Here is a 27057-nt window from a genome sequence, read left to right on the forward strand (position 1 = left end):
TGCTTAACACGGAAGTAGTTCAGAATTTCCAAGTCTTCAGCAGTGTTATACATAAAACTCTTCAAACGCATAGAGTATTCATGAATCTGATGAAAAACTCTTTGCTTGAAAAAATGAATGCTTATGCTTTTGTTTTCAAAATACTCCAGATTTCTAGCATGCCACAGTTCAGCTCGAACAACTAGGATTGATAACAGCCAAAGATCTTTGATAATTCTACTTCTTCCTTTTGAAACTTTGTAAGCATCAACAATATTAAAATGAGGTTGAAGAGAGAAAATACCTGCAATCCACTCCCAAACTTGTGATGCATAAGAACAAGTCCACAAAATATGATATAAGGATTCCTCTTCACACTTACACAAGTAACATCTATTGCCCAATTCCACTTTAAACCTACTTCTGATCTTGTCAGAAGTTGCGCAAGCTTCTCGGCAGAGTTTCCAGTTTTGTGCAACAAGTTTAGGGTGATTAGACTTCCTCCATAGCAAGCCAAAATCCTCCAAAACTATATACTTCTTCCTAATAAGTTCCTTGGCTGATTTAACCGTGAAAACCCCATGTAAATCATGCATCCAGACCCTGCAGTCAGCTCCTCAACGTAAAGCTGGCAGATTTGAGGCTTCAACATCAGCACTCATCAACACCTGACCGTGAACTCCATGAAGATGCAAAGCATTATCAATAAGAATATCACTCACCTTGGTAGAAAAATCCAGTTCATAGTTTCCTAATATATCAGAAATGCTTTGAGTACCATACCAAACATCATAATAAAGAGATGTTGATCTTCTATCACCAAGAAGAACTTTAGTGTTTTTATCAACCAGATTCTGAACTACTTTAATCCCTGGAAATATAGAGGATTTAACACCATAACGCTTCAATCTCCCACAAGTATAAGTATATTTCACCCATAAGAAACGCGCCCATTTTTTTTGAGAAGAACGAATACTCCACCACAACTTCATAAGCATAGCTCTATTGGTGATTTCCATGCTCGTAATACCTAAGCCACCTTCTTTCAAAGGACAACAAACTTTAGGAAAACCAACAACAAATTTTCTAGCTATCTCCGCATCACCATACCAAAGGAAGTTACGAATCACTCTTTCAGCTTGTTGAATGAACTTCTTAGGCCATTTATAGACAGCCATGTTGTGAATGGTGTAACTAGCAATCACTGAGTTAATTAGAACAATTCTATCTTTAAAAGAAAGAAGTTTACCTTTCCAAACAGCAAGTTGATTTTTGATTTTATCAATAACGTTGCTTATGTGACGATATCGAACTGCACCAGGCATAATTTGCACACCCAAGTATCTATCAGGGAAAGTAGTAACACTCATATCAAGTAAATCAGTGATAGTTCTGCATCTACTCAACGAACCTCCACAATAATATACCTTACTTTTATGACGACAAACAGTTTGACCAGAGGCCGCTTGATATTTACCAAGCAAAACAAGAAGGTTATTCAAGCTCTTCATGTTTCCCTTACAAAAGATCATAATGTCATCAGCAAAGAAGAGATGAGTGGAAGAAATACCTCTTTTAGAGAGCATAGGAGTCATCTTATTTTCTAGAAAAAGGTTGGTAAGATTTCTACTGAGCACATCTTCAATTAGGACAAAAATCAGAGGAGATAAGGGGTCACCTTGTCTTAGACCGCTATTAATCTTGAAGAATCCTTCTGGGTTACCATTTAGTAGAATAAAAATACGCGCCGAGTTCAGAATTGAAATAATCCAAGAGCACCAATTGTCAGAAAAACCATACCTCCGAAAGACCTCCAAGACAAAAGACCAGCTAACCGTATCAAAAGCTTGAGTAATATCAAGCTTGAGACCAACATTGCCATCCTTACGTTTTGTCTTAAGATCATTAACCATCTCTGAAGCAACACTTATGTTTTCATGAATGTTACGCCCCAAGTCTAGTAGCTAGGATCTTAGTGAAAATTTTAAAGAAAAAATTACTAAGACCAATAGGCCGAAAATTATTAAGAGTGTTTGCTCCTTTTACCTTGGCAAGTAAAATCAAGAGACTAGAATTAGTACCTTGAGGAATAAACTTCTCTGTCCAGCAATAAATGATAGCATTATAGAGGTCTTGCTTAATTATCTCCCAGCAATGTCTATAGAAACAACCAGAGAAACCATCAGGGCCAGGCGCACTATCAGCTCCAAGATTAAAAACCGCCTCTTTAATTTCATCTAGAGTCGGAATTGCATCCATTCTTTGACTGTCTTCAACAGAAATAATGTTGTGTTCATACTCAAAAAGATCTTCCTCTATAGGCAGGTCTGAACCATTAAATTTAGTATCATAAAAAGACACAACATGATCTCGAATTTGTTCAAAATCTGTTAGAACATTCCCATTACCATCTACCAATTCAGAAATCATATTGTTGCTCCTACGAGTTCTAATATTGGCATGAAAGAAAGAAGTATTACTTGCACCCTCCAACAACCATTTACTTCTTGATTTTCGTTTTAACATAATGGCTTGTTGAGCTATAATGTCTTGGAGAGTAATTGACGCATCTTTGGCAGCATTAAGCTTGCTAACATCCTCAGGATCTTCATCAGAAATACGAAGAGCAACTTCTAAAGTCAGTTTAGCTTGCTTAAACCTAGCATGAACATTACCAAAAACCCTCATATTCCATTCTTTTAGACCATTCTTCAATCTCTTAAGCTTGAAGGGAAAGATAAAAGCCGGAGAACCTAAAACAGGAGCATTCCAGTTCTCCTTAACCAATTTCATGAAATCCTTATGCACAAACCACATCTTTTGAAACCTGAAAGGAGCTCTTTTTGGCCTCAAAAAAGTAATAGGAAAACCAATAATAGCAGAGTGATCGGATACTTCCCTAGGGAGAGCCTTACATCTCCAGTTCTCAAAATTATTCAGCCAAGCTTCATTAATCAAGGCTCTATCCAATTTACAAAGAATTCTTCTTACACCTGATTGACCATTAGCCCAAGTGAATTTAGAACCCAAGGAGTCTGCTTCAAAGAGATCATTATCATCCATCCAATCAGCAAATTCATTGATGACAGAAGTTCTAGGCTCACGCCCTCCTCTTTTTTCCTCATTACGTAAAACACAGTTGAAATCTCCATGACTAACCAAGGAGTTGTACAATCACGAGAAGATAGTTGCTGCCATAAGTTTCTTCTAGTGACTTGAATACAGCTTGCGTGAATGAAAGAGATCATAACACCATCAACTTCAATTGTAACAACTTGTTTGCTAGAGTTTATTACATTAGGCATTACCATCTCCTCAGACCAAAAGATCCAAATATTCCCTTTCAACCTCCCAACTGACGTTTCTCATATAACCAGAAATATGTAACCCTTGCACAAATTTATCAGAACAATAAACCTTAGGTTCTGCAATGCAAAATATATCAGGCTTAAATTCTTTAATTAACTCCTTCAGCTTGTCTCTGGCTGCCTCACGAGCAACTCCATTGATGTTCCAGAAGAGAACACGCATTACAAACAAGTTTTGGAGGAAACATTACCCATCTTAGAGGATTCACCAGAGTATAAACTCAACGTGTTTCCTTTTGTCAAACAACTTCCTTTTCCTACACAATTTCCTAACAAAGAAACGTTCTCAGTTTGGGAAGCCTCATCTGTTTGGGAAACCGTGTGAGTTTGGGAAATCCTACCCGTAGAATTATTAATACGTCGCTGCATGATTTGCATGCGATTACGTTTAAGCTCTTTTTCATCCCTAAACTTTGCATCAGCCTCACTTTCAGGCATCTCATTCCCTAGGTTTAGAGCATCAAACTTATTTCTCTTCAACAAGTACTCACCAGCCATCAGTTGATCACTAAGAGGAGTTGGAGTTGAACCAGTCCTAACAGGTTTAGGAATCTTAGTTACGACCGCACCTGGCTTAGTTGATGATTCAATTTCACCCACTGAACCATCATTAACTAAAACTGAATTTGATGCATGAATTTGTTTAGTTCTTGCAAGTTCAACATAAACATCATCAAGTTCAGCTTGGCACTTAGCCATTGCAACCTCCAACTGCTGAGCCTTCTCTAGCTTAGCAGCATACTCCACATCAACATCTCCAGTTATACTAATATCTGTTGTTTCATTAGAAGACTGCTGCTTTGAAGCCTTCTTACCCTTTTTCTTACGCTGCGCCACCTTCCATTTTGTACCTTGTTGGACCTCAGAACTAGATCGCTGTTGGACAGCTACAATCTGTTGTGTTGGAACTTGGTTATCCACATTGTTTTTGGCTTGTTTTCTACATTCCTGATCTGTATGACCAATTATCTTGCACTTAGAACAGAATTTCGGAACCTTTTGAATCTCAACAGGTTGCAAGAAATCCACACCACCACCAGAAACATGGATAGCATCAGTAGCAGGCTCTGCGAAGTCAATATCCACCAGAACTGCAGCAAAGTGACCATATTCATGAGCTAAAGTACGTTTATCAACAACTATAGGAGTACCCAGAGACTTTGCCATTGTTAACAACGTTTTTTCAGTCCAAAACTCCATTGAAAGTCCAGGAAAAGTAACCCATACCGAAGCATGAGAATAACGTTGCTTCTCAGCATCAAAACCTGGAAACCATTCTATTAGGTTTAACTTCTGATGTCCAAAAAACCAAGCTTCTACGTTCATAATCTTATCCTTTGCTTCTTGGCTCCTATGCTCTGAGGCGATTTTTTCCTTAGGGTTTTACAAACTTTCAACTTTTTTCATTCTTCCTCTCAATCATCTTTAGGTGATTTGAGATGGGGGATCCGCCTCAATCATCTACTAATAGGACTCGCTCTTATGCTGATCAGTTGAAAGGAAAACAACAACTTCCAACAACTTCTATTGATCTCAAAACCTTGCCAACACCAACGTCAAAAGAAGGAAAGCCTGCTGTTGTTTTGCCTGAGGAGTTTTATTTAGAAGGTTGTGATATTTGGAAATTCAGTCTCATAGGTCGTTTAGATCTTAAAGGGATCACCTTTCAAGAGGTGAAAAACGATTTGTTAAATCAATGGAAGTTAAGCCAAGATGCTGTTCAATTAATTCCTATGAGTAGAGGTTTCTTTACCATCAAGTTACGCACGCAATCAGCCAAAGATACGATTTTGAATGCTGAAGCTTGGTTTTTTAGAAACCAAAAGTTAAACCTAATTGAGTGGTTTCCTGGTTTTGATGCTGAGAAGCAACGCACATCTCATGCTTCGGTGTGGGTTACTTTTCCAGGGTTACCATTGGAGTTTTGGACAGAAAAAACGTTATTGTCTCTTGCAAAATCGTTAGGAACTCCTATTGTGGTTGATAGAAGAACTCTTGAACATGAATATGGACACTTTGCTTCAGTTTTGGTGGATATTGATTTTTCTGAAGCGGCTACTGATGCTATACATATCACGGTGGGGGGTTTGGATTTTTGGCAAGCTGTTGCGATCCAAAAATTCCAAAATATTGTTCCAAGTGCAAGTTAATTGGTCATAATGATAAGGAGTGTAGAAAACATTCCAAGGAAACTTCTGAGCGTCACCCTTTGGTTACCAATCAATCTCACGAAACTGGTGAAGCGCAACCTGTGAGGAATAACAAGGTTGGTGGTGAATGGCAAGTTGCTAGGCGTAAGAAAAAAGGAAAAAAGAAGGATACAAACAGCTTGGAGGTTATTCATGATGATGAAGAGACTTTTGTTGGGGACGTGGTTGATGAGGAGTTTGCTGCTAAGCTGGTGAAAGCTAAGCAGTTGGAGGCTGTTATGTCACAAGCCAAAGCTGATTTTGAATCTGTCTATGTTGAATTGGCGAGAACTAAACAAGCACAGGCTTCAAAATCAGCCATATTATTGAATGGAAAAGTGGGTGAAACTAATCCTTCAAATATGACAAGTTTGGTTGGAACTAGGATTCCTAAACCTGTTAGGATTGTGACTTCAACTCCAACTCCTCTTTGTGATCAGCTCACGGCTGGGGAGTTTATATTGAATAACAATAAATATAGTGCTCTTAATTCTATGCAAGATGTGGAGGAAAGCACAGCTGATGCAAAGTTTAGGGCTGAACAAGAAGTAAAGAGAATACGCATGCTATCCATGCATAAGATTGTGAATACTACAGCTGGTAGGAATACTTCTTTGGAACCAATTTCTGAATCCGCTTCTCTTCAGGACTCTAATGTCCGTGTTGGTGTTGAACAAGGAGGTTCACCAGGAGTGAACTCTGGAGTTGCTTCTATAGTTGGTAAGGTCTCTAAATCTGGTTTTTAATGCGTGTTCTCTATTGGAACATTAATGGCATTGCACGGGATGCAGCCAAAAATAAGTTAAGAGAGTTAATTCTTGATTTTAAGCCAGATATTTTCTGTCTAGCTGAACCTAAGGTGCATTGTACCTTGCGTTTCTTACACAAATTATATGTGGCTGGTTATAAGAAGGAAGTTATTCATAATGTTGTTGATTCGTCTAAAGGTAACATATGGATTTTTTGGTCCATTGACATAGCTACGCCTGTAGTTATGAATACTAGTAGACAAGCTATTACCATTGCAACAGAGGGGGTGTTGGTTTCCTTTGTTCATGCTAGCTGTTTTCAAGTCACGAGAAGAAGTTTGTGGCAACAACTTTCCTCAGTTGATATTAATACTCCTTGGTTGGTTATGGGTGATTTTAATTGTGTTCTTCGTAATGAGGAGAAAAAAGGAGGCAATCAACCACGTACTTCAGTCATCAATGAGTTTAGTGATTGGATGGATGATAATAATCTTTTTGAAGCTGATTTTTTGGGTTCTAAATTCACCTGGTCTAATAGGAAATATGGTGTTCATAGAATCCTTTGTAAGCTGGATAGAGCTTTGATTAATGAGGCATGGCTCATTAAGTATGAGAATTGGAGGTGTAAAGCTCTTCCCCGTGAAGTTTCCGACCATTCTACTCTTATTGGCTTTCCTTTTGTTAATACTAGACCGAAGAGAGCTCCTTTTAGAGTTCAGAAGATGTGGTTTGCTCATTCTGATTTCATGAGAATGGTAAGTGATTGTTGGAATGCACCGGTTACAGGATCTCCTGCTTCTATTTTTCCTTTCAAGCTCAAGAGGTTAAAAGTTGCTATGAAGGATTGGAATTTACATGTATTTGGCAATATTTTTGCTAAGCTAAAACAAGCTGAATTGACTATGGAAGTGGCTCTTCGTATTTCGGATGAGGATCCAGAGGATATAACTAAGCTGAATTCTGCCAAGGAGGCTTCAATTATTCTTCAGGAAATTCGTTCTCATCATGTTACTATGCTAAAGCAAAAGTCACGTAATAAATGGCTTTTGGAGGGAGCTAGTAATACTTCTTTCTTTCATGCTAATATCAGAATGCGCAGGAGTAATAATATGATTTCGGAGTTGGTGGATGATAATGGGGCCGTTATTACTGATTGTAATCAAATTAGAGACTATACGATTTCTTTTTTTGAGTCAAAGTTTAATGGTGATGAGTTGCCTATTGATGAGGAGCTTTTTAATTATGATCATAACATCATCTCGGTGGAGGATAGTCAGAGAATGGATGAAATTCCTACTATGGAGGAGATTAAGAATGCTGTTTTTGATTTGGGTGCGGATAGTGCGCCAGGGCCAGATGGTTTCTCTGGTTGTTTTTATAGGCATTGCTGGGACGTGGTGCAATATGACCTTGTCAGAGCTATCACGTACTGTTGGCAACGGCAAATCATTCCTCATGGTGCTAATTCTAGTCTTATTATTCTTCTTGCCAAGGTTAGAGGAGCCAACACTCTTCGAAACTTTCGGCCTATTGGTCTTAGTAATTTTTTCTTTAAAATTTTTACTAAGATATTAGCTACAAGACTAGGGAGTGTTCTTGATAATTTGGTTTCAGAAGAACAAGTTGCTTTCATGAAGGGGAGGAACATTCATGAAAACATTACTATGGCGTCGGAGATGATCAATGATCTGAAAACCAAACGTAAGGATGGCAATTTGGGGTTGAAACTGGATATTACTCAAGCTTTTGACACGGTTAGTTGGTCATTTGTTTTAGAGGTTTTTCGAAGGTATGGTTTCTCTCAAAATTGGTGTTCTTGGATTTTGGCTATTCTTAACTCAGCAAGGATTTCTATTCTTCTTAATGGAAATCCAGAGGGATTCTTCAAAATCAATAGAGGTCTTCGGCAAGGTGATCCTTTATCTCCTCTTATTTTTGTTCTGGTTGAAGATGTTCTTAGTAGAAATCTTACAAAGTTGTTTGCTGAGAAGATGATGACGCCTATGCTTTCCAAAAGAGGTATTTCTCCCACACATCTTTTCTTTGCTGATGACATTATGATTTTTTGTAAAGGCAATATGAAGAGTCTGCATAATCTTCTTGCTTTGCTTGGTAAATACCAAAGTGCCTCGGGCCAAACTGTCTGTCGTCAAAAGAGTAAAATTTATTATGGTGGTGGTTCTTTGAGTCGCTGTGGGACTATCACTAATTTACTGGGTATGGAAGTTACTACTTTTCCGGACAGGTATTTGGGAGTTCAAATTATGCCTGGTGCAGTTAAGTATCGTCACATTTGTAATGTGATAGAGAAAATTAAGAACCAACTTTCAGTTTGGAAAGGTAAGTTACTTTCTTTTCAAGATAGAGTTGTTCTTATCAATTCAGTGATAGCGAGTTATGCTATTCACAACATGGCGGTGTACAAATGGCCTAGGAAATTTGTTCAACAGGCTGAAAGAGTTATTCGTAATTTTCTTTGGTCGGGTGATGCTGATGTTGCAAGGAAATTTGTTGTTGGATATCCAAAGGTTTGCTGTCCGTTGAAGGAAGGGGGTCTTGGTATAACCAGTATGGTTGTTACTAATAAGGCTCTTCTTATGAAGCTATGGTGGAGTATTCGTTCTTCTAACAAGAAATGGGCTCGTTTCTTATGGGCGAAATTTACTACTAAGCAGGGTAGTATAAAGCTTTATGGGGTAAATTCTTCTATTTTGCCGGGCATGAAACTGATTCATTCTATTGTTGACAAGAATACCAAGGTTCTAATTGGGGACGGGAGGTCTACATCTCTTTATTTTGATGTTTGGTATGGTAATGAGTGTATTGCTGATATGCTTAATGAAACTGACTTGGACAGAAATGTCAAGGTCAGTGATATTATTGTTAATAATGCTTGGATGATGCAGGGAGATCATATTCAGAATTTGGTCCGTGCGGGTGTGGATCTTACAAATTTGCCTTTGATACAAGGAGGGAATGATTGTAGAGTTTGGATGCCGGAGATGAATGGCCACTTTTCAGTCTCTTCAGCAAAGAATATCATTAGAAAGGCGTATCCAAAATCAGCAATTTATGGTCTTTTGTGGAGGAAAGAAGTTCATCCCAAATTGGCTGCTCAGAATTGGAAGATATGTCGTGAGGTTTGTGCAACTCAAGACAAGATCAGGAGTAGATTCAAAGTTGAAATGGCCAACAAATGTTACTTGTGCAACATGGAGGAAGAATCTTTGGAGCATATTATTTGGAGTTGTACGTTTGCAACTCAAATTTGGCAGTGGTGTTCAGGTTTGTTTAATCTAACACCTTATTATGATATTGTGAATTCATATAAATCAGCAAAGGGTAGAAGTAGAATTGTCAAAGATTTATGGCTTTTAGCTATTTTGGTGATTCGCTCGGAATTATGGCAAACAAGAAATATGGCATGTTTTCAGAATTCTTCTGTTAGCATTCATTTTTTTAAGAAGAGAGTGTTCTATTTGATTAATGAATACGCTGGTCGTTTGAAGGGTTTCATGCATAATACTACAACGGACTTGGATCTTTTGAACTTTTTCCGTGTGATGCATAGGAAGGTTAAGCAGGTTCAGCCAATTGAGTGCTTTTGGAGTCCGCCAAATAGGGATGAAATTTTATTATGTTGTGATGGAGCAGCCAAAGGAAATCCGGGTATAGCTGGAGCTGGTGTTGTTGTTCGTGATGCTGATTGTAATTTTTTGGGTGCTATGAGTATTGGTTTGGGTTCTACTACTAATTTCTTAGCTGAACTTTATGGTATTATTGTTGGTTTGGAGTGGGCTATGAAGTGGAATGTTAAAAAAGTGGTTGTACGTTCTGATTCAATGGGCACAATTAAGACATTGACGGGTACAAATCTTCCTTGGTTTGTCAAGCACAGATGGAGAAGAATACAAAACAATTATGACTCTATTCGTTTTGTTCATACTTATCGTGAGGCTAATTTTGCAGCAGACAAGATGGCTAAAAGGGGATGTTATCTTCGTAATGGTGAAGGTTTAAATTATGATGAAAGGCCTGATTTCCTTTTGTCTTTAGAATTTCCTAATGTTGTTTATTTCAGATTCAAGTAGTTTGTAAGTTTTTGGGGTCTTATGATCTCTTTTCTTATGAACACTTTGTACATATTGGTTATTCATTAATACAACTTGGATTTAGCAAAAAAAATGAAATAATATCTAGCGGTCTAGGTGACATATATTAAATCTTTAATCTTAATGAACTATGAGTTATTGATAATAAGCCTACTAGGAAACTAAGCCGTTACCTATACTTCTGTGTATTCTTTTGAACCATCCTATTAAATTTACCAGTTTTAGGATATTATTAGAAGTCTTAAATAATAGCTAACGGTCCAGGTGACATCCATTAATTCTCTAATCTTAAAGAACTATGAGTTATTGATAATAAGCCTACTACGAAACTAAGCAACTACCTATACTTTTGTGTATTCTTTTGAACCATCCTCTTAAATTTACCAGTTTTAGAATATTATTAGATGTTTTAAACATTTTCTTGCGGTCCACGTGACATCTATTAATTCTCTAATCTTACAGAACTATGAGTTATTGATAATAAGCATACTACGAAACTAAGCAGTCACCTATACTTTTGTGTATTCTTTTGAACCATCCTCTTAAATTTACCAGTTTTAGTTTATATTAGATGTTTTAAATAGTTTCTAGCAGTCCAGGTGACATCTATTAATTCTTTAATCTTAATGAACTGTGAGTTATTGATAATAAGCCTACTACGAAACTAAGGAGCTAGCTATACTTTTGTGTATTCTTTTGAACCATCCTCTTAAATTTACCAGTTTTAGTATATTATTAGATGTTTTAAACAGTTTCTAGCGGTCCAAGTGACAACTATTACTTCTCTTATCTTAAAGAACTATGAGTTATTGATAATAAGCCTACTACGAAACTAAGCAGTCACCTATACTTTTGTGTATTCTTTTGAACCATCCTCTTAAATTTACCAGTTTTAGTTTATATTAGATGTTTTAAATAGTTTCTAGCAGTCCAGGTGACATCTATTAATTCTTTAATCTTAATGAACTGTGAGTTCTACTTATTCTTCTAAACAAAACAAGAAAATAGACTCTCTCCTATGCTCTGAGGCGATTTTTTCCTTAGGGTTTTACAAACTTTCAACTTTTTTCATTCTTCCTCTCAATCATCTTTAGGTGATTTGAGATGGGGGATCCGCCTCAATCATCTACTAATAGGACTCGCTCTTATGCTGATCAGTTGAAAGGAAAACAACAACTTCCAACAACTTCTATTGATCTCAAAACCTTGCCAACACCAACGTCAAAAGAAGGAAAGCCTGCTGTTGTTTTGCCTGAGGAGTTTTATTTAGAAGGTTGTGATATTTGGAAATTCAGTCTCATAGGTCGTTTAGATCTTAAAGGGATCACCTTTCAAGAGGTGAAAAACGATTTGTTAAATCAATGGAAGTTAAGCCAAGATGCTGTTCAATTAATTCCTATGAGTAGAGGTTTCTTTACCATCAAGTTACGCACGCAATCAGCCAAAGATACGATTTTGAATGCTGAAGCTTGGTTTTTTAGAAACCAAAAGTTAAACCTAATTGAGTGGTTTCCTGGTTTTGATGCTGAGAAGCAACGCACATCTCATGCTTCGGTGTGGGTTACTTTTCCAGGGTTACCATTGGAGTTTTGGACAGAAAAAACGTTATTGTCTCTTGCAAAATCGTTAGGAACTCCTATTGTGGTTGATAGAAGAACTCTTGAACATGAATATGGACACTTTGCTTCAGTTTTGGTGGATGTTGATTTTTCTGAAGCGGCTACTGATGCTATACATATCACGGTGGGGGGTTTGGATTTTTGGCAAGCTGTTGCGATCCAAAAAATTCCAAAATATTGTTCCAAGTGCAAGTTAATTGGTCATAATGATAAGGAGTGTAGAAAACATTCCAAGGAAACTTCTGAGCGTCACCCTTTGGTTACCAATCAATCTCACGAAACTGGTGAAGCGCAACCTGTGAGGAATAACAAGGTTGGTGGTGAATGGCAAGTTGCTAGGCGTAAGAAAAAAGGAAAAAAGAAGGATACAAACATCTTGGAGGTTATTCATGATGATGAAGAGACTTTTGTTGGGACGTGGTTGATGAGGAGTTTGCTGCTAAGCTGGTGAAAGCTAAGCAGTTGGAGGCTGTTATGTCACAAGCCAAAGCTGATTTTGAATCTGTCTATGTTGAATTGGCGAGAACTAAACAAGCACAGGCTTCAAAATCAGCCATATTATTGAATGGAAAAGTGGGTGAAACTAATCCTTCAAATATGACAAGTTTGGTTGGAACTAGGATTCCTAAACCTGTTAGGATTGTGACTTCAACTCCAACTCCTCTTTGTGATCAGCTCACGGCTGGGGAGTTTATATTGAATAACAATAAATATAGTGCTCTTAATTCTATGCAAGATGTGGAGGAAAGCACAGCTGATGCAAAGTTTAGGGCTGAACAAGAAGTAAAGAGAATACGCATGCTATCCATGCATAAGATTGTGAATACTACAGCTGGTAGGAATACTTCTTTGGAACCAATTTCTGAATCCGCTTCTCTTCAGGACTCTAATGTCCGTGTTGGTGTTGAACAAGGAGGTTCACCAGGAGTGAACTCTGGAGTTGCTTCTATAGTTGGTAAGGTCTCTAAATCTGGTTTTTAATGCGTGTTCTCTATTGGAACATTAATGGCATTGCACGGGATGCAGCCAAAAATAAGTTAAGAGAGTTAATTCTTGATTTTAAGCCAGATATTTTCTGTCTAGCTGAACCTAAGGTGCATTGTACCTTGCGTTTCTTACACAAATTATATGTGGCTGGTTATAAGAAGGAAGTTATTCATAATGTTGTTGATTCGTCTAAAGGTAACATATGGATTTTTTGGTCCATTGACATAGCTACGCCTGTAGTTATGAATACTAGTAGACAAGCTATTACCATTGCAACAGAGGGGGTGTTGGTTTCCTTTGTTCATGCTAGCTGTTTTCAAGTCACGAGAAGAAGTTTGTGGCAACAACTTTCCTCAGTTGATATTAATACTCCTTGGTTGGTTATGGGTGATTTTAATTGTGTTCTTCGTAATGAGGAGAAAAAAGGAGGCAATCAACCACGTACTTCAGTCATCAATGAGTTTAGTGATTGGATGGATGATAATAATCTTTTTGAAGCTGATTTTTTGGGTTCTAAATTCACCTGGTCTAATAGGAAATATGGTGTTCATAGAATCCTTTGTAAGCTGGATAGAGCTTTGATTAATGAGGCATGGCTCATTAAGTATGAGAATTGGAGGTGTAAAGCTCTTCCCCGTGAAGTTTCCGACCATTCTACTCTTATTGGCTTTCCTTTTGTTAATACTAGACCGAAGAGAGCTCCTTTTAGAGTTCAGAAGATGTGGTTTGCTCATTCTGATTTCATGAGAATGGTAAGTGATTGTTGGAATGCACCGGTTACAGGATCTCCTGCTTCTATTTTTCCTTTCAAGCTCAAGAGGTTAAAAGTTGCTATGAAGGATTGGAATTTACATGTATTTGGCAATATTTTTGCTAAGCTAAAACAAGCTGAATTGACTATGGAAGTGGCTCTTCGTATTTCGGATGAGGATCCAGAGGATATAACTAAGCTGAATTCTGCCAAGGAGGCTTCAATTATTCTTCAGGAAATTCGTTCTCATCATGTTACTATGCTAAAGCAAAAGTCACGTAATAAATGGCTTTTGGAGGGAGCTAGTAATACTTCTTTCTTTCATGCTAATATCAGAATGCGCAGGAGTAATAATATGATTTCGGAGTTGGTGGATGATAATGGGGCCGTTATTACTGATTGTAATCAAATTAGAGACTATACGATTTCTTTTTTTGAGTCAAAGTTTAATGGTGATGAGTTGCCTATTGATGAGGAGCTTTTTAATTATGATCATAACATCATCTCCGTGGAGGATAGTCAGAGAATGGATGAAATTCCTACTATGGAGGAGATTAAGAATGCTGTTTTTGATTTGGGTGCGGATAGTGCGCCAGGGCCAGATGGTTTCTCTGGTTGTTTTTATAGGCATTGTTGGGACGTGGTGCAATATGACCTTGTCAGAGCTATCACGTACTGTTGGCAACGGCAAATCATTCCTCATGGTGCTAATTCTAGTCTTATTATTCTTCTTGCCAAGGTTAGAGGAGCCAACACTCTTCGAAACTTTCGGCCTATTGGTCTTAGTAATTTTTTCTTTAAAATTTTTACTAAGATATTAGCTACAAGACTAAGGAGTGTTCTTGATAATTTGGTTTCAGAAGAACAAGTTGCTTTCATGAAGGGGAGGAACATTCATGAAAACATTACTGTGGCGTCGGAGATGATCAATGATCTGAAAACCAAACGTAAGGATGGCAATTTGGGGTTGAAACTGGATATTACTCAAGCTTTTGACACGGTTAGTTGGTCATTTGTTTTAGAGGTTTTTCGAAGGTATGGTTTCTCTCAAAATTGGTGTTCTTGGATTTTGGCTATTCTTAACTCAGCAAGGATTTCTATTCTTCTTAATGGAAATCCAGAGGGATTCTTCAAAATCAATAGAGGTCTTCGGCAAGGTGTTCCTTTATCTCCTCTTATTTTTGTTCTGGTTGAAGATGTTCTTAGTAGAAATCTTACAAAGTTGTTTGCTGAGAAGATGATGACGCCTATGCTTTCCAAAAGAGGTATTTCTCCCACACATCTTTTCTTTGCTGATGACATTATGATTTTTTGTAAAGGCAATATGAAGAGTCTGCATAATCTTCTTGCTTTGCTTGGTAAATACCAAAGTGCCTCGGGCCAAACTGTCTGTCGTCAAAAGAGTAAAATTTATTATGGTGGTGGTTCTTTGAGTCGCTGTGGGACTATCACTAATTTACTGGGTATGGAAGTTACTACTTTTCCGGACAGGTATTTGGGAGTTCAAATTATGCCTGGTGCAGTTAAGTATCGTCACATTTGTAATGTGATAGAGAAAATTAAGAACCAACTTTCAGTTTGGAAAGGTAAGTTACTTTCTTTTCAAGATAGAGTTGTTCTTATCAATTCAGTGATAGCGAGTTATGCTATTCACAACATGGCGGTGTACAAATGGCCTAGGAAATTTGTTCAACAGGCTGAAAGAGTTATTCGTAATTTTCTTTGGTCGGGTGATGCTGATGTTGCAAGGAAATTTGTTGTTGGATATCCAAAGGTTTGCTGTCCGTTGAAGGAAGGGGGTCTTGGTATAACCAGCATGGTTGTTACTAATAAGGCTCTTCTTATGAAGCTATGGTGGAGTATTCGTTCTTCTAACAAGAAATGGGCTCGTTTCTTATGGGCGAAATTTACTACTAAGCAGGGTAGTATAAAGCTTTATGGGGTAAATTCTTCTATTTTGCCGGGCATGAAACTGATTCATTCTATTGTTGACAAGAATACCAAGGTTCTAATTGGGGACGGGAGGTCTACATCTCTTTATTTTGATGTTTGGTATGGTAATGAGTGTATTGCTGATATGCTTAATGAAACTGACTTGGACAGAAATGTCAAGGTCAGTGATATTATTGTTAATAATGCTTGGATGATGCAGGGAGATCATATTCAGAATTTGGTCCGTGCGGGTGTGGATCTTACAAATTTGCCTTTGTTACAAGGAGGGAATGATTGTAGAGTTTGGATGCCGGAGATGAATGGCCACTTTTCAGTCTCTTCAGCAAAGAATATCATTAGAAAGGCGTATCCAAAATCAGCAATTTATGGTCTTTTGTGGAGGAAAGAAGTTCATCCCAAATTGGCTGCTCAGAATTGGAAGATATGTCGTGAGGTTTGTGCAACTCAAGACAAGATCAGGAGTAGATTCAAAGTTGAAATGGCCAACAAATGTTACTTGTGCAACATGGAGGAAGAATCTTTGGAGCATATTATTTGGAGTTGTACGTTTGCAACTCAAATTTGGCAGTGGTGTTCAGGTTTGTTTAATCTAACACCTTATTATGATATTGTGAATTCATATAAATCAGCAAAGGGTAGAAGTAGAATTGTCAAAGATTTATGGCTTTTAGCTATTTTGGTGATTCACTCGGAATTATGGCAAACAAGAAATATGGCATGTTTTCAGAATTCTTCTGTTAGCATTCATTTTTTTAAGAAGAGAGTGTTCTATTTGATTAGTGAATACGCTGGTCGTTTGAAGGGTTTCATGCATAATACTACAACGGACTTGGATCTTTTGAACTTTTTTCGTGTGATGCATAGGAAGGTTAAGCAGGTTCAGCCAATTGAGTGCTTTTGGAGTCCGCCAAATAGGGATGAAATTTTATTATGTTGTGATGGAGCAGCCAAAGGAAATCCGGGTATAGCTGGAGCTGGTGTTGTTGTTCGTGATGCTGATTGTAATTTTTTGGGTGCTATGAGTATTGGTTTGGGTTCTACTACTAATTTCTTAGCTGAACTTTATGGTATTATTGTTGGTTTGGAGTGGGCTATGAAGTGGAATGTTAAAAAAGTGGTTGTACGTTCTGATTCAATGGGCACAATTAAGACATTGACGGGTACAAATCTTCCTTGGTTTGTCAAGCACAGATGGAGAAGAATACAAAACAATTATGACTCTATTCGTTTTGTTCATACTTATCGTGAGGCTAATTTTGCAGCAGACAAGATGGCTAAAAGGGGATGTTATCTTCGTAATGGTGAAGGTTTAAATTATGATGAAAGGCCTGATTTCCTTTTGTCTTTAGAATTTCCTAATGTTGTTTATTTCAGATTCAAGTAGTTTGTAAGTTTTTGGGGTCTTATGATCTCTTTTCTTATGAACACTTTGTACATATTGGTTATTCATTAATACAACTTGGATTTAGCAAAAAAAAACTTTGCCTCTTGAGATCTTAGCTTGATAATGAAGAAACCCCTGCTCATAGGGACAAATTGTAATAACTCCTGCCCTAATTGCCATTTCTGTTCAAAATGATTTTTAACCTCTTGAAAGTTTATACCTTTTAGATCAAGACGACCTATAAGGCTATATTTCCAAATATCACAACCTTCATAATAGAATGAATCCGGAAGAACCACGGCTGGTTTTCCTTCTTTCACCGTGGGTTTTGGAAGAGTATTAATATCAATCATGGTTGTTAGAAGCTGTTGTTTTCCCCTCACTTGATCTACATATGTCATGGTCTTTAACCTTGTTGTTTGAGCTTCATCACTCATTCCAAATCACCAAAAGATGATTGAAATCCGTGAAGAATATTGAAGATTTTTTTTTCTTTTGTAAAACCCTAAAAAAAACGCCTTGGAGGGATTTTTTCAGGAGAGAGAAACTTTTCTCTGTTCTGGAAAAAATACAGCATCCTCCCCAATCGGGGTTCTCACTTACGCTGAAAAAGTTTTAGGAAAAAAACAGTTACCAAAAACAACTTTGGATTTGAATACACTGCCAAACCCTACTTTGAAAGAAGGAAAGCCAACAGTTGTGCTTTCGGTTTCTTATTATGAAGAGGGTTGCGATATTTGGAAGTTCAGTCTTTAGGTCGTCTGGATTTCAAGGGTATTAATTTTCAAGATGTGAAGAATAATTTTGAGCAGCAATGGCAGCTAGGTCAGGGCCGTGTACAATTCATACCTATGAATAGAGGCTTTTATATCATCAAGTTGCAATCAATGGAAGATCGAGACAGGATTCTTAATGTTGAGGCGTGGATGTTTGAACAACAAAAGCTTAACCTAATGGAATGGTTCCCTGGTTTTGATGCGGAAAAACACAATACTTCTCATGCTACGGTATGGGTTAAGTTCCCTGGTACGCCTGTTGAATATTGGATTGAGAAGACTTTACTGGCGTTTGGTAAATCCCTTGGTACTCCAGTTGTGGTTGATAAACACACATTAGATCATGAATATGGTTATTACGCTTCAGTTCTCATATATATTAATTTTGCTGAGCTTGACACTGATGGTATTCATATTATGGTTGGGGGTCGTGATTTCTGGCAACCAATTGAGATACAAAAAAGACCTAAATTCTGCAGTAAGTGTAAAATAATTGGTCATGTTGATTCGGAATGTAGAAAGAAGCATAAGAATTCAGCTGGTAATGCGTTGTAGCAAGCTTCAGCGTCAATACAGCAGGGAAAAAATTCGATCATTCAAGAAGCGCGCGGTAATAATGTTGCTAGTGCTGGGAACGATTGGAAAGAGCCCAGACATAGGAAAGGAAAGACATCTCCTGTCATTCCAATTGTGCCTGAGTTACCTAATGGAAACCAAGTTACTTTGGGTAATGGCCAGCAAGCTAATGTAAATAACGTCCCTAATGAGAATCATATTTTTGGTGTGCATGGCCAGCATGCAAACGTTAACTGTATTCAATCAGGGCTTGAGGAAGGTAAAGTGGTATCGGGGAGTGTTCAAATAGTTGTAGCAAAACAGATACAAGATGAGTTATCCAAGTCTGAAGCTATCTTTCGCTCTGCCTTTGTTGAATTGGCGAGAACTAGACAAAGAGCAGAGGCGCAAATAGTTTTAGCTACTGGTGCTACGGAGGGTATGCCTAGTTCTAAGTCAACATTGAATTCTGAAGCGAGGGAGAGTAGGAATTCAATTGTTGATAGGACTGCTGCTAACTTATCTGACACTCCTTTAACCGATGACATGTTTGTTCGAGAAAGCATTGTTTCGCCAAATCAATTTCAGGCTTTGAATGCTGAACTTGGTTTGATTGAGGACAACTCGGTTGATTCTGGTGTTCATGCAAGTTTACAAGTTGGGTCAACACCTTTGTTTGATCAACACTCTGGAATGTGGACTTCTAGGACGCCAGTTATTTTAGCTCGTACTTCTGATGATTCTCGGACTGGTGGAAATTCAGCATTGATTGTTAGTACTTCTGGTGGTTCTAAGACTTCTGGAAATTCAACTTTGATTGACAGTACCAATAAAATTGCTGCAGGTTCTAGGCTTAAACCTGGAAACGGAGGGCAAAATTTTGATTCTAATAGGTTGGCGCATAGAGTTAAGATAAATAACACTCCCAAGGTTGTTTCCCAATGAGAGTTCTCTTTTGGAACATAAATGGGATTGTGCGTGATGAGGCACAAGCTAAACTTAGAGAATTAGTTAAGGATTATTCATAATTCTACAAATACGTGTATTGGTAATCTGTGGATGATGTGGTCTTTGGGTATTGCTGATCCGGTGGTGGTGAATTGTTCCAAACAAGATATTACCATTGTAGTGGATGGTGTTCATATTTCTCTTGTGCATGCTAGTTCAGTGCAAACTACTAGGAGAAATCTGTGGAGACAGTTAGATATGGGTGCACTTCAGTTGCCATGGTTGGCAATTGGGGACTTTAATTGAGTGCTGCGTGACGATGAGAAAAAGGGTGGTGCGACTCCGAGAACGGTAGTGGTGAATGAATTTAGTGATTGGTTGGATGACAATGGCCTTTTTGAAGCGGAATCCTTGGGTTGCAAGTTTACTTGGTCTAACAGGCAATCTGGAGTTCATAGAATTATTATTAGGCTTGACAGGGCAGTGATTAATGAGTTTTGGTTGAGTCGTTTTGAGAATTGGCGGTGTAAATATCTTCCAAGGGAAGTTTCTGATCATTCTCCTCTTATTGGTTTTCCGTTTGTTAACACGAGACCAAGAAGAGCGCCTTTTCGAGTTCAAAAAATGTGGTTTGGGCATCCCGATTTTATGCGTATGTTTGAAGATAGTTGGAAGGAACCTATTGTGGGTTCGCCAGCCTTTATATATCCTCAAAAATTAAAGCGTCTTAAAATTGCAATGAAGTCGTGGAATCAAGAAGTTTTTGGTAATGTTAATGTTAGGCTGAAACAGGCTCAGCTTAGACTTGAAAGTTCAATGCGTTTATCGGATGAAGACCCTTCGGATGTGGACAAATTGAACTCGATGAGAAGTGTGGCAGTGGAAGTTAATGATATTAGAATGCAACAAGTCATTATGTTGAAGCAAGAATCCAGAAATCAGTGGTTAGTTGAAGGGGCTAGTAATTCTAATTTCTTTCATAATTCTATTCGTATTCGTAGGAGTAGTAATACTATTTCGGAATTGGTGGATGCTAATGGGGTAACGGTGACTGATTGTAATCAGATTCGTAACCTTATTGTTGATTATTATGAGGCAAAGTTTAATGGTGATGATTCAGTTCCAGTTGAAGCTCTTTTTAATATTGATCATAATAGTATTTCTCTTGAGGAGAGTGCTAGAATGGATCAGTTGCCCTCAATTGATGAGATTCATGCAGAGGTTTTTGATTTGGGTGCGGATAGTGCGCCAGGGCCGGATGGGTTTGCTGGTTTTTTCTATAGGCATTGTTGGGAGATTATCCGGGAGGATTTGGTTAATGCTATTCTGTTTTGTTGGTCTAATAGATTCATTCCTCACGGCGTTTCTAGTCTTCTCATGCTTCTTCCTAAAGTGAGAGGTGCTAATACTCTTCGTAACTTTAGGACGACTGGTCTTAGTAATTTCTTTTTTAAGATTTTTACTAATATTTTAGCTACATGGCTTGGTAGTGTTTTGGATAACTTGATTTCTGAGGAACAAGTGGCGTTTATGAAAGGGAGAAATATCCATGAAAATATTAGTCTAGCTTCAGAGATGGTGAATGAAACGCAGATTAAGCGGAAAGATGGTAATGTTGGGTTAAAACTTGATATAACTCAGGCATTTGACGCGGTTGGTTGGACTTTCATCTTGGAGGTGTTTTGAAGATATGGTTTTTCTGAGAGTTGGTGTGACTGGATTCTCCAAATTCTCAAGTCTGCTAGAATTTCGGTTCTCGTCAATGGTAGCCCGGAAGGTTTCTTCAGTATTGATAGAGGGCTTCGTCAGGGTGACCCTTTGTAGACTCTTATTTTTGTGTTGATTGAGGATGTTTTAAGCAAAAATATCCTGAAACTCTTTCGTGAGGGCAAGATGACTCATTTGGTTAATAGAAAAGGTATTGCTCCTACCCATCTCTTTTTTGCTGATGACATTATGATTTTCTGTAAAGGTAACATGAAGAGTTTGAGAAATCTGGTGGATTTGTTGGGTTTATATCAACTTGCTTCGGGTCAAACAGTAAGTCGAGAGAAGAGTAAACTATATTTTGGTGGTGGTTCTTTGAATATGAGAGCTATTATTTCTGCTTTTCTGGGGATGCCTATTGCTATTTTTCCAGATAGGTATTTAGGGGTTAAGGTTATGCCTGAAGCCATTAAATATTATCATGTAGCCAATGTTGTTGAGAAGATCAAAGAAAAACTTGCGGGTTGGAAGGGAATGATGCTTTCTTTTCAAGACAGAGTGGTGTTGGTAAAATCTGTGTTAGCTAGTTATTCGATTCATAATATGGATGTTTATAAGTGGCCAAGAAAATTTATTCATGAGTGTGATGTTGCAATTTAGAATTTTTTATGGTCTGGTGATTCAAAAGTGAGTAGGTCTTTTGTTGTGGATTATGACAAGATTTGTGCTCCTTATGAGGAAGGTGGTTTGGGTATAACTCAATTGAGTGTTACGAATAGAGCGCTTCTTATGGGTCTTTGGTGGAAAATCCGTAACTCTAATAAGGTTTGGGCTCGTTTTCTTCGAGCCAAATTTTTCATGAGGAATGCTAAGTTGGTTCATTATGTGAAATCTTCTATTCTTCCAGGTATTAAATGGGTTTACTCTTTGGTGGAGGATAATTCTAAGGTTTTAATTGGTGATGGCCGTAATACTTCTTTTTTTTTTTTGCTAAATCCATGTTGTATTAATGAATAACCAATATGTACAAAGTGTTCATAAGAAAAGAGGTCAGAAGACCCCAAAAACTTACAAACTACTTGAATCTGAAATAAACAACATTAGGAAATTCTAAAGACAAAAGGAAATCAGGCCTTTCATCATAATTTAAACCTTCACCATTACGAAGATAACATCCCCTTTTAGCCATCTTGTCTGCTGCAAAATTAGCCTCACGATAAGTATGAACAAAACGAATAGAGTCATAATTGTTTTGTATTCTTATCCATCTGTGCTTGACAAACCAAGGAAGATTTGTACCCGTCAATGTCTTAATTGTTCCCATTGAATCAGAACGTACAACCACTCTTTTAACATTCCACTTCATAGCCCACTCCAAACCAACAATAATACCATAAAGTTCAGCTAAGAAATTAGTAGTAGAACCCAAACCAATACTCATAGCACCCAAAAAATTACAATCAGCATCACGAACAACAACACCAGCTCCAGCTATACCCGGATTTCCTTTGGCTGTTCCATCACAACATAATAAAATTTCATCCCTATTTGGCGGACTCCAAAAGCACTCAATTGGCTGAACCTGCTTAACCTTCCTATGCATCACACGGAAAAAGTTCAAAAGATCCAAGTCCGTTGTAGTATTATGCATGAAACCCTTCAAACGACCAGCGTATTCACTAATCAAATAGAACACTCTCTTCTTAAAAAAATGAATGCTAACAGAAGAATTCTGAAAACATGCCTTATTTCTTGTTTGCCATAATTCCGAGCGAATCACCAAAATAGCTAAAAGCCATAAATCTTTGACAATTCTACTTCTACCCTTTGCTGATTTATATGAATTCACAATATCATAATAAGGTGTTAGATTAAACAAACCTGAACACCACTGCCAAATTTGAGTAGCAAACGTACAACTCCAAATAATATGCTCCAAAGATTCTTCCTCCATGTTGCACAAGTAACATTTGTTGGCCATTTCAACTTTGAATCTACTCCTGATCTTGTCTTGAGTTGCACAAACCTCACGACATATCTTCCAATTCTGAGCAGCCAATTTGGGATGAATTTTTTTCCTCCACAAAAGACCATAAATTGCTGATTTTGGATACGCCCTTCTAATGATATTCTTTGCTGAAGAGACTGAAAAGTGGCCATTCATCTCCGGCATCCAAACTCTACAATCATTCCCTCCTTGTAACAAAGGCAAATTTGAAAGATCCACACCCGCACGGACCAAATTCTGAATATGATCTCCCTGCATCATCCAAGCATTATTAACAATAATATCACTGACCTTGACATTTCTGTCCAAGTCAGTTTCATTAAGCATATCAGCAATACACTCATTACCATACCAAACATCAAAATAAAGAGATGTAGACCTCCCGTCCCCAATGAGAACCTTGGTATTCCTGTCAACAATAGAATGAATCAGTTTCATGCCCGGCAAAATAGAAGAATTCACCCCATAAAGCTTTATACTACCCTGCTTAGTAGTAAATTTCGCCCATAAGAAACGATCCCATTTCTTGTTAGAAGAACGAATACTCCACCATAGCTTCATTAGAAGATCCTTATTAGTAACAACCATGCTGGTTATACCAAGACCCCCTTCCTTTAATGGACAGCAAACCTTTGGATATCCAACAACAAATTTCCTTGCAACTTCAGCATCACCCGACCAAAGAAAATTACGAATAACTCTTTCAGCCTGTTGAACAAATTTTCTAGGCCATTTGTACACCGCCATGTTGTGAATAGCATAACTCGCTATCACTGAATTGATAAGAACAACTCTATCTTGAAAAGAAAGTAACTTACCTTTCCAAACCGAAAGTTGTTTCTTAATTTTCTCTATCACATTACAAATGTGACGATACTTAACTGCTCCAGGCATAATTTGAACTCCCAAATACCTGTCCGGAAAAGTAGTAACTTCCATACCCAGTAAATTAGTGATAGTCCCACAACGACTCAAAGAACCACCACCATAATAAATCTTACTCTTTTGACGACAGACAGTTTGGCCCGAGGCACTTTGGTATTTACCAAGCAAATCAAGAAGGTTATGCAGACTCTTCATATTGCCTTTACAAAAAATCATAATGTCATCAGCAAAGAAAAGATGTGTGGGAGAAATACCTCTTTTGGAAAGCATAGGCGTCATCATCTTCTCAGCAAACAACTTTGTAAGATTTCTACTAAGAACATCTTCAATCAGAACAAAAATAAGAGGAGATAAAGGATCACCTTGCCGAAGACCTCTATTGATTTTGAAGAATCCCTCTGGACTTCCATTAAGAAGAATAGAAATCCTTGCTGAGTTAAGAATAGCCAAAATCCAAGAACACCAATTTTGAGAGAAACCATACCTTCGAAAAACCTATAAAACAAATGACCAACTAACCGTGTCAAAAGCTTGAGTAATATCCAGTTTCAACCCCAAATTGCCATCCTTACGTTTGGTTTTCAGATCATTGATCATCTCCGACGCCACAGTAATGTTTTCAAGAATGTTCCTCCCCTTCATGAAAGCAACTTGTTCTTCAGAAACCAAATTATCAAGAACACTCCCTAGTCTTGTAGCTAAAATCTTAGTAAAAATTTTAAAGAAAAAATTACTAAGACCAATAGGCCGAAAGTTTCGAAGAGTGTTGGCTCCTCTAACCTTGGCAAGAAGAATAATAAGACTAGAATTAGCACCATGAGGAATGATTTGCCGCTGCCAACAGTACGTGATAGCTCTGACAAGGTCATATTGCACCACGTCCCAACAATGCCTATAAAAACAACCAGAGAAACCATCCGGCCCTGGCGCACTATCCGCACCCAAACAGAAAACAGCATTCTTAATCTCCTCCATAGTAGGAATTTCATCCATTCTCTGACTATCCTCCACCGAGATGATGTTGTGATCATAATTAAAAAGCTCCTCATCAATAGGCAACTCATCACCATTAAACTTTGACTCAAAAAAAGAAACCGTATAGTCTCTAATTTGATCACAATCAGTAATAACAGCCCCATTATCATCCACCAACTCCGAAATCATATTACTACTCCTGCGCATTCTGATATTAGCATGAAAGAAAGAAGTATTACTAGCTCCCTCCAAAAGCCATTTATTACGTGATTTTTGCTTTAGCATAGTAACATGATGAGAACGAATTTCCTGAAGAATAACTGAAGCCTCCTTGGCAGAATTCAACTTAGTTATATCCTCTGGATCCTCATCCGAAATACGAAGAGCCACTTCTATAGTCAATTCAGCTTGTTTTAGCTTAGCAAAAATATTGCCAAAAACATGTGAATTCCAATCATTCATAGCAGCTTTTAACCTCTTGAGCTTGAAAGGAAAAATAAAAGCAGGAGATCCTGTAACCGGAGCATTCCAACAATCACTTACCATTCTCATGAAATTAGAATGAGCAAACCACATCTTCTGAACTCTAAAAGGAGCTCGTTTCGGTCTAGTATTAACAAAAGGAAAGCCAATAAGAGTAGAATGGTCGGAAACTTCACGGGGAAGAGCTTTACACCTCCAATTCTCATACTTAATAAGCCATGCCTCATTAATCAAAGCTCTATCCAGATTACAAAGGATTCTATGAACACCAGATTGCCTATTAGACCAAGTGAATTTAGAACCCAAAAAATCAGCTTCAAAAAGATCATTATCATCCATCCAGTCACTAAAATCATTGATGACTGAAGTACGTGGTTGATTGCCTCCTTTTTTATCCTCATTACGAAGAACACAATTAAAATCACCCATAACCAACCAAGGAGTATTAATATCAACTGAGGAAAGTTGTTGCCACAAACTTCTTCTCGTGACTTGAAAACAGCTAGCATGAACAAAGGACACCAACACCCCCTCTGTTGCAATGGTAATAGCTTGTCTACTAGTATTCATAACTACAGGCGTAGCTATGTCAATGGACCAAAAAATCCATATGTTACCTTTAGACGAATCAACAACATTATGAATAACTTCCTTCTTATAACCAGCTACATATAATTTGTGTAAGAAACGCAAGGTACAATGCACCTTAGGTTCAGCTAGACAGAAAATATCTGGCTTAAACTCAAGAATTAACTCTCTTAACTTATTTTTGGCTGCATCCCGTGCAATGCCATTAATGTTCCAATAGAGAACACGCATTAAAAACCAGATTTAGAGGCCTTACCAACTATAGAAGCAACGCCAGAGTTCACTCCTGGTGAACTTCCTTGTTCAACACCAACACGGACATTAGAGTCCCGAAGAGAAGCGGATTCAGAAATTTGTTCTAAAGAAGTATTCCTACCAGCTTTAGTATTCACAATTTTATGCATGGATAGCATGCGTATTCTCTTTACTTCTTGTTCAGCCCTAAACTTTGCATCAGCTGTGCTTTCCTCCACATCTTGCATAGAATTAAGAGCACTATATTTATTGTTATTCAATATAAACTCTCCAGTCGTGAGCTGATCACAAAGAGGAGTTGGAGTTGAAGTCACAATCCTAACAGGTTTAGGAATCCTAGTTCCAACCAAACTTGTCATATTTGAAGGATTAGTTTCACCTACTTTTCCATTCAATAATACGGCTGATTTTGAAGCCTGTGCTTGTTTAGTTCTCGCCAATTCAATATAGACAGATTCAAAATCATCTTTGGCTTGTGACATAACAGCCTCCAACTGCTTAGCTTTCACCAGCTTAGCAGCAAACTCCTCATCAACCACGTCCCCAACAAAAGTTTCTTCATCATCATGAATAACCTCCAAGCTGTTTGTATCCTTCTTTTTTCCTTTTTTCTTACGCCTAGCAACTTGCCATTCACCACCAACCTTGTTATTCATCACAGGTTGCGCTTCACCAGTTTCGTGAGATTGATTGGTAACCAAAGGTTGACGCTCAAAAGTTTCCTTGGATTGTTTTCTACACTCCTTATCATTATGACCAATTAACTTGCACTTGGAACAATATTTT

General features: G+C 37.8%; 4 protein-coding genes across 4 annotated transcripts; 1 reads left to right on the plus strand and 3 right to left on the minus strand.

Moving 5' to 3' along the window:
* Window positions 1-596: 596 nt before the first annotated feature.
* On the minus strand, window positions 597-3510 carry LOC113330842. Its single transcript, XM_026577649.1, has 4 exons — window positions 3368-3510; window positions 2178-3133; window positions 2026-2078; window positions 597-1943 (listed from the first exon to the last, which is right to left on the minus strand). The coding sequence occupies exons 1-4, from the start codon at window positions 3508-3510 to the stop codon at window positions 597-599; spliced, it is 2499 nt and encodes an 832-aa protein (XP_026433434.1).
* LOC113330843 lies at window positions 3510-4673 on the minus strand. The gene has a single exon (XM_026577650.1). It carries the CDS (start codon window positions 4671-4673, stop codon window positions 3510-3512), a length of 1164 nt encoding a protein of 387 aa, XP_026433435.1.
* Window positions 4674-19994: 15321 nt separating this feature from the next.
* Window positions 19995-21056, plus strand: LOC113330844. Its single transcript, XM_026577651.1, has one exon. It carries the CDS (start codon window positions 19995-19997, stop codon window positions 21054-21056), a length of 1062 nt encoding a protein of 353 aa, XP_026433436.1.
* A 1370-nt stretch (window positions 21057-22426) lies between these two features.
* LOC113330845 lies at window positions 22427-26247 on the minus strand. The gene is made up of 5 exons (XM_026577652.1): window positions 25637-26247; window positions 24751-25531; window positions 24333-24465; window positions 22548-24170; window positions 22427-22449 (listed from the first exon to the last, which is right to left on the minus strand). The coding sequence occupies exons 1-5, from the start codon at window positions 26245-26247 to the stop codon at window positions 22427-22429; spliced, it is 3171 nt and encodes a 1056-aa protein (XP_026433437.1).
* Between the last annotated feature and the right edge of the window lie 810 nt (window positions 26248-27057).

The sequence above is a fragment of the Papaver somniferum genome, unplaced genomic scaffold, assembly GCF_003573695.1.
Source record: "Papaver somniferum cultivar HN1 unplaced genomic scaffold, ASM357369v1 unplaced-scaffold_119, whole genome shotgun sequence".
NCBI lineage: Eukaryota > Viridiplantae > Streptophyta > Magnoliopsida > Ranunculales > Papaveraceae > Papaver > Papaver somniferum.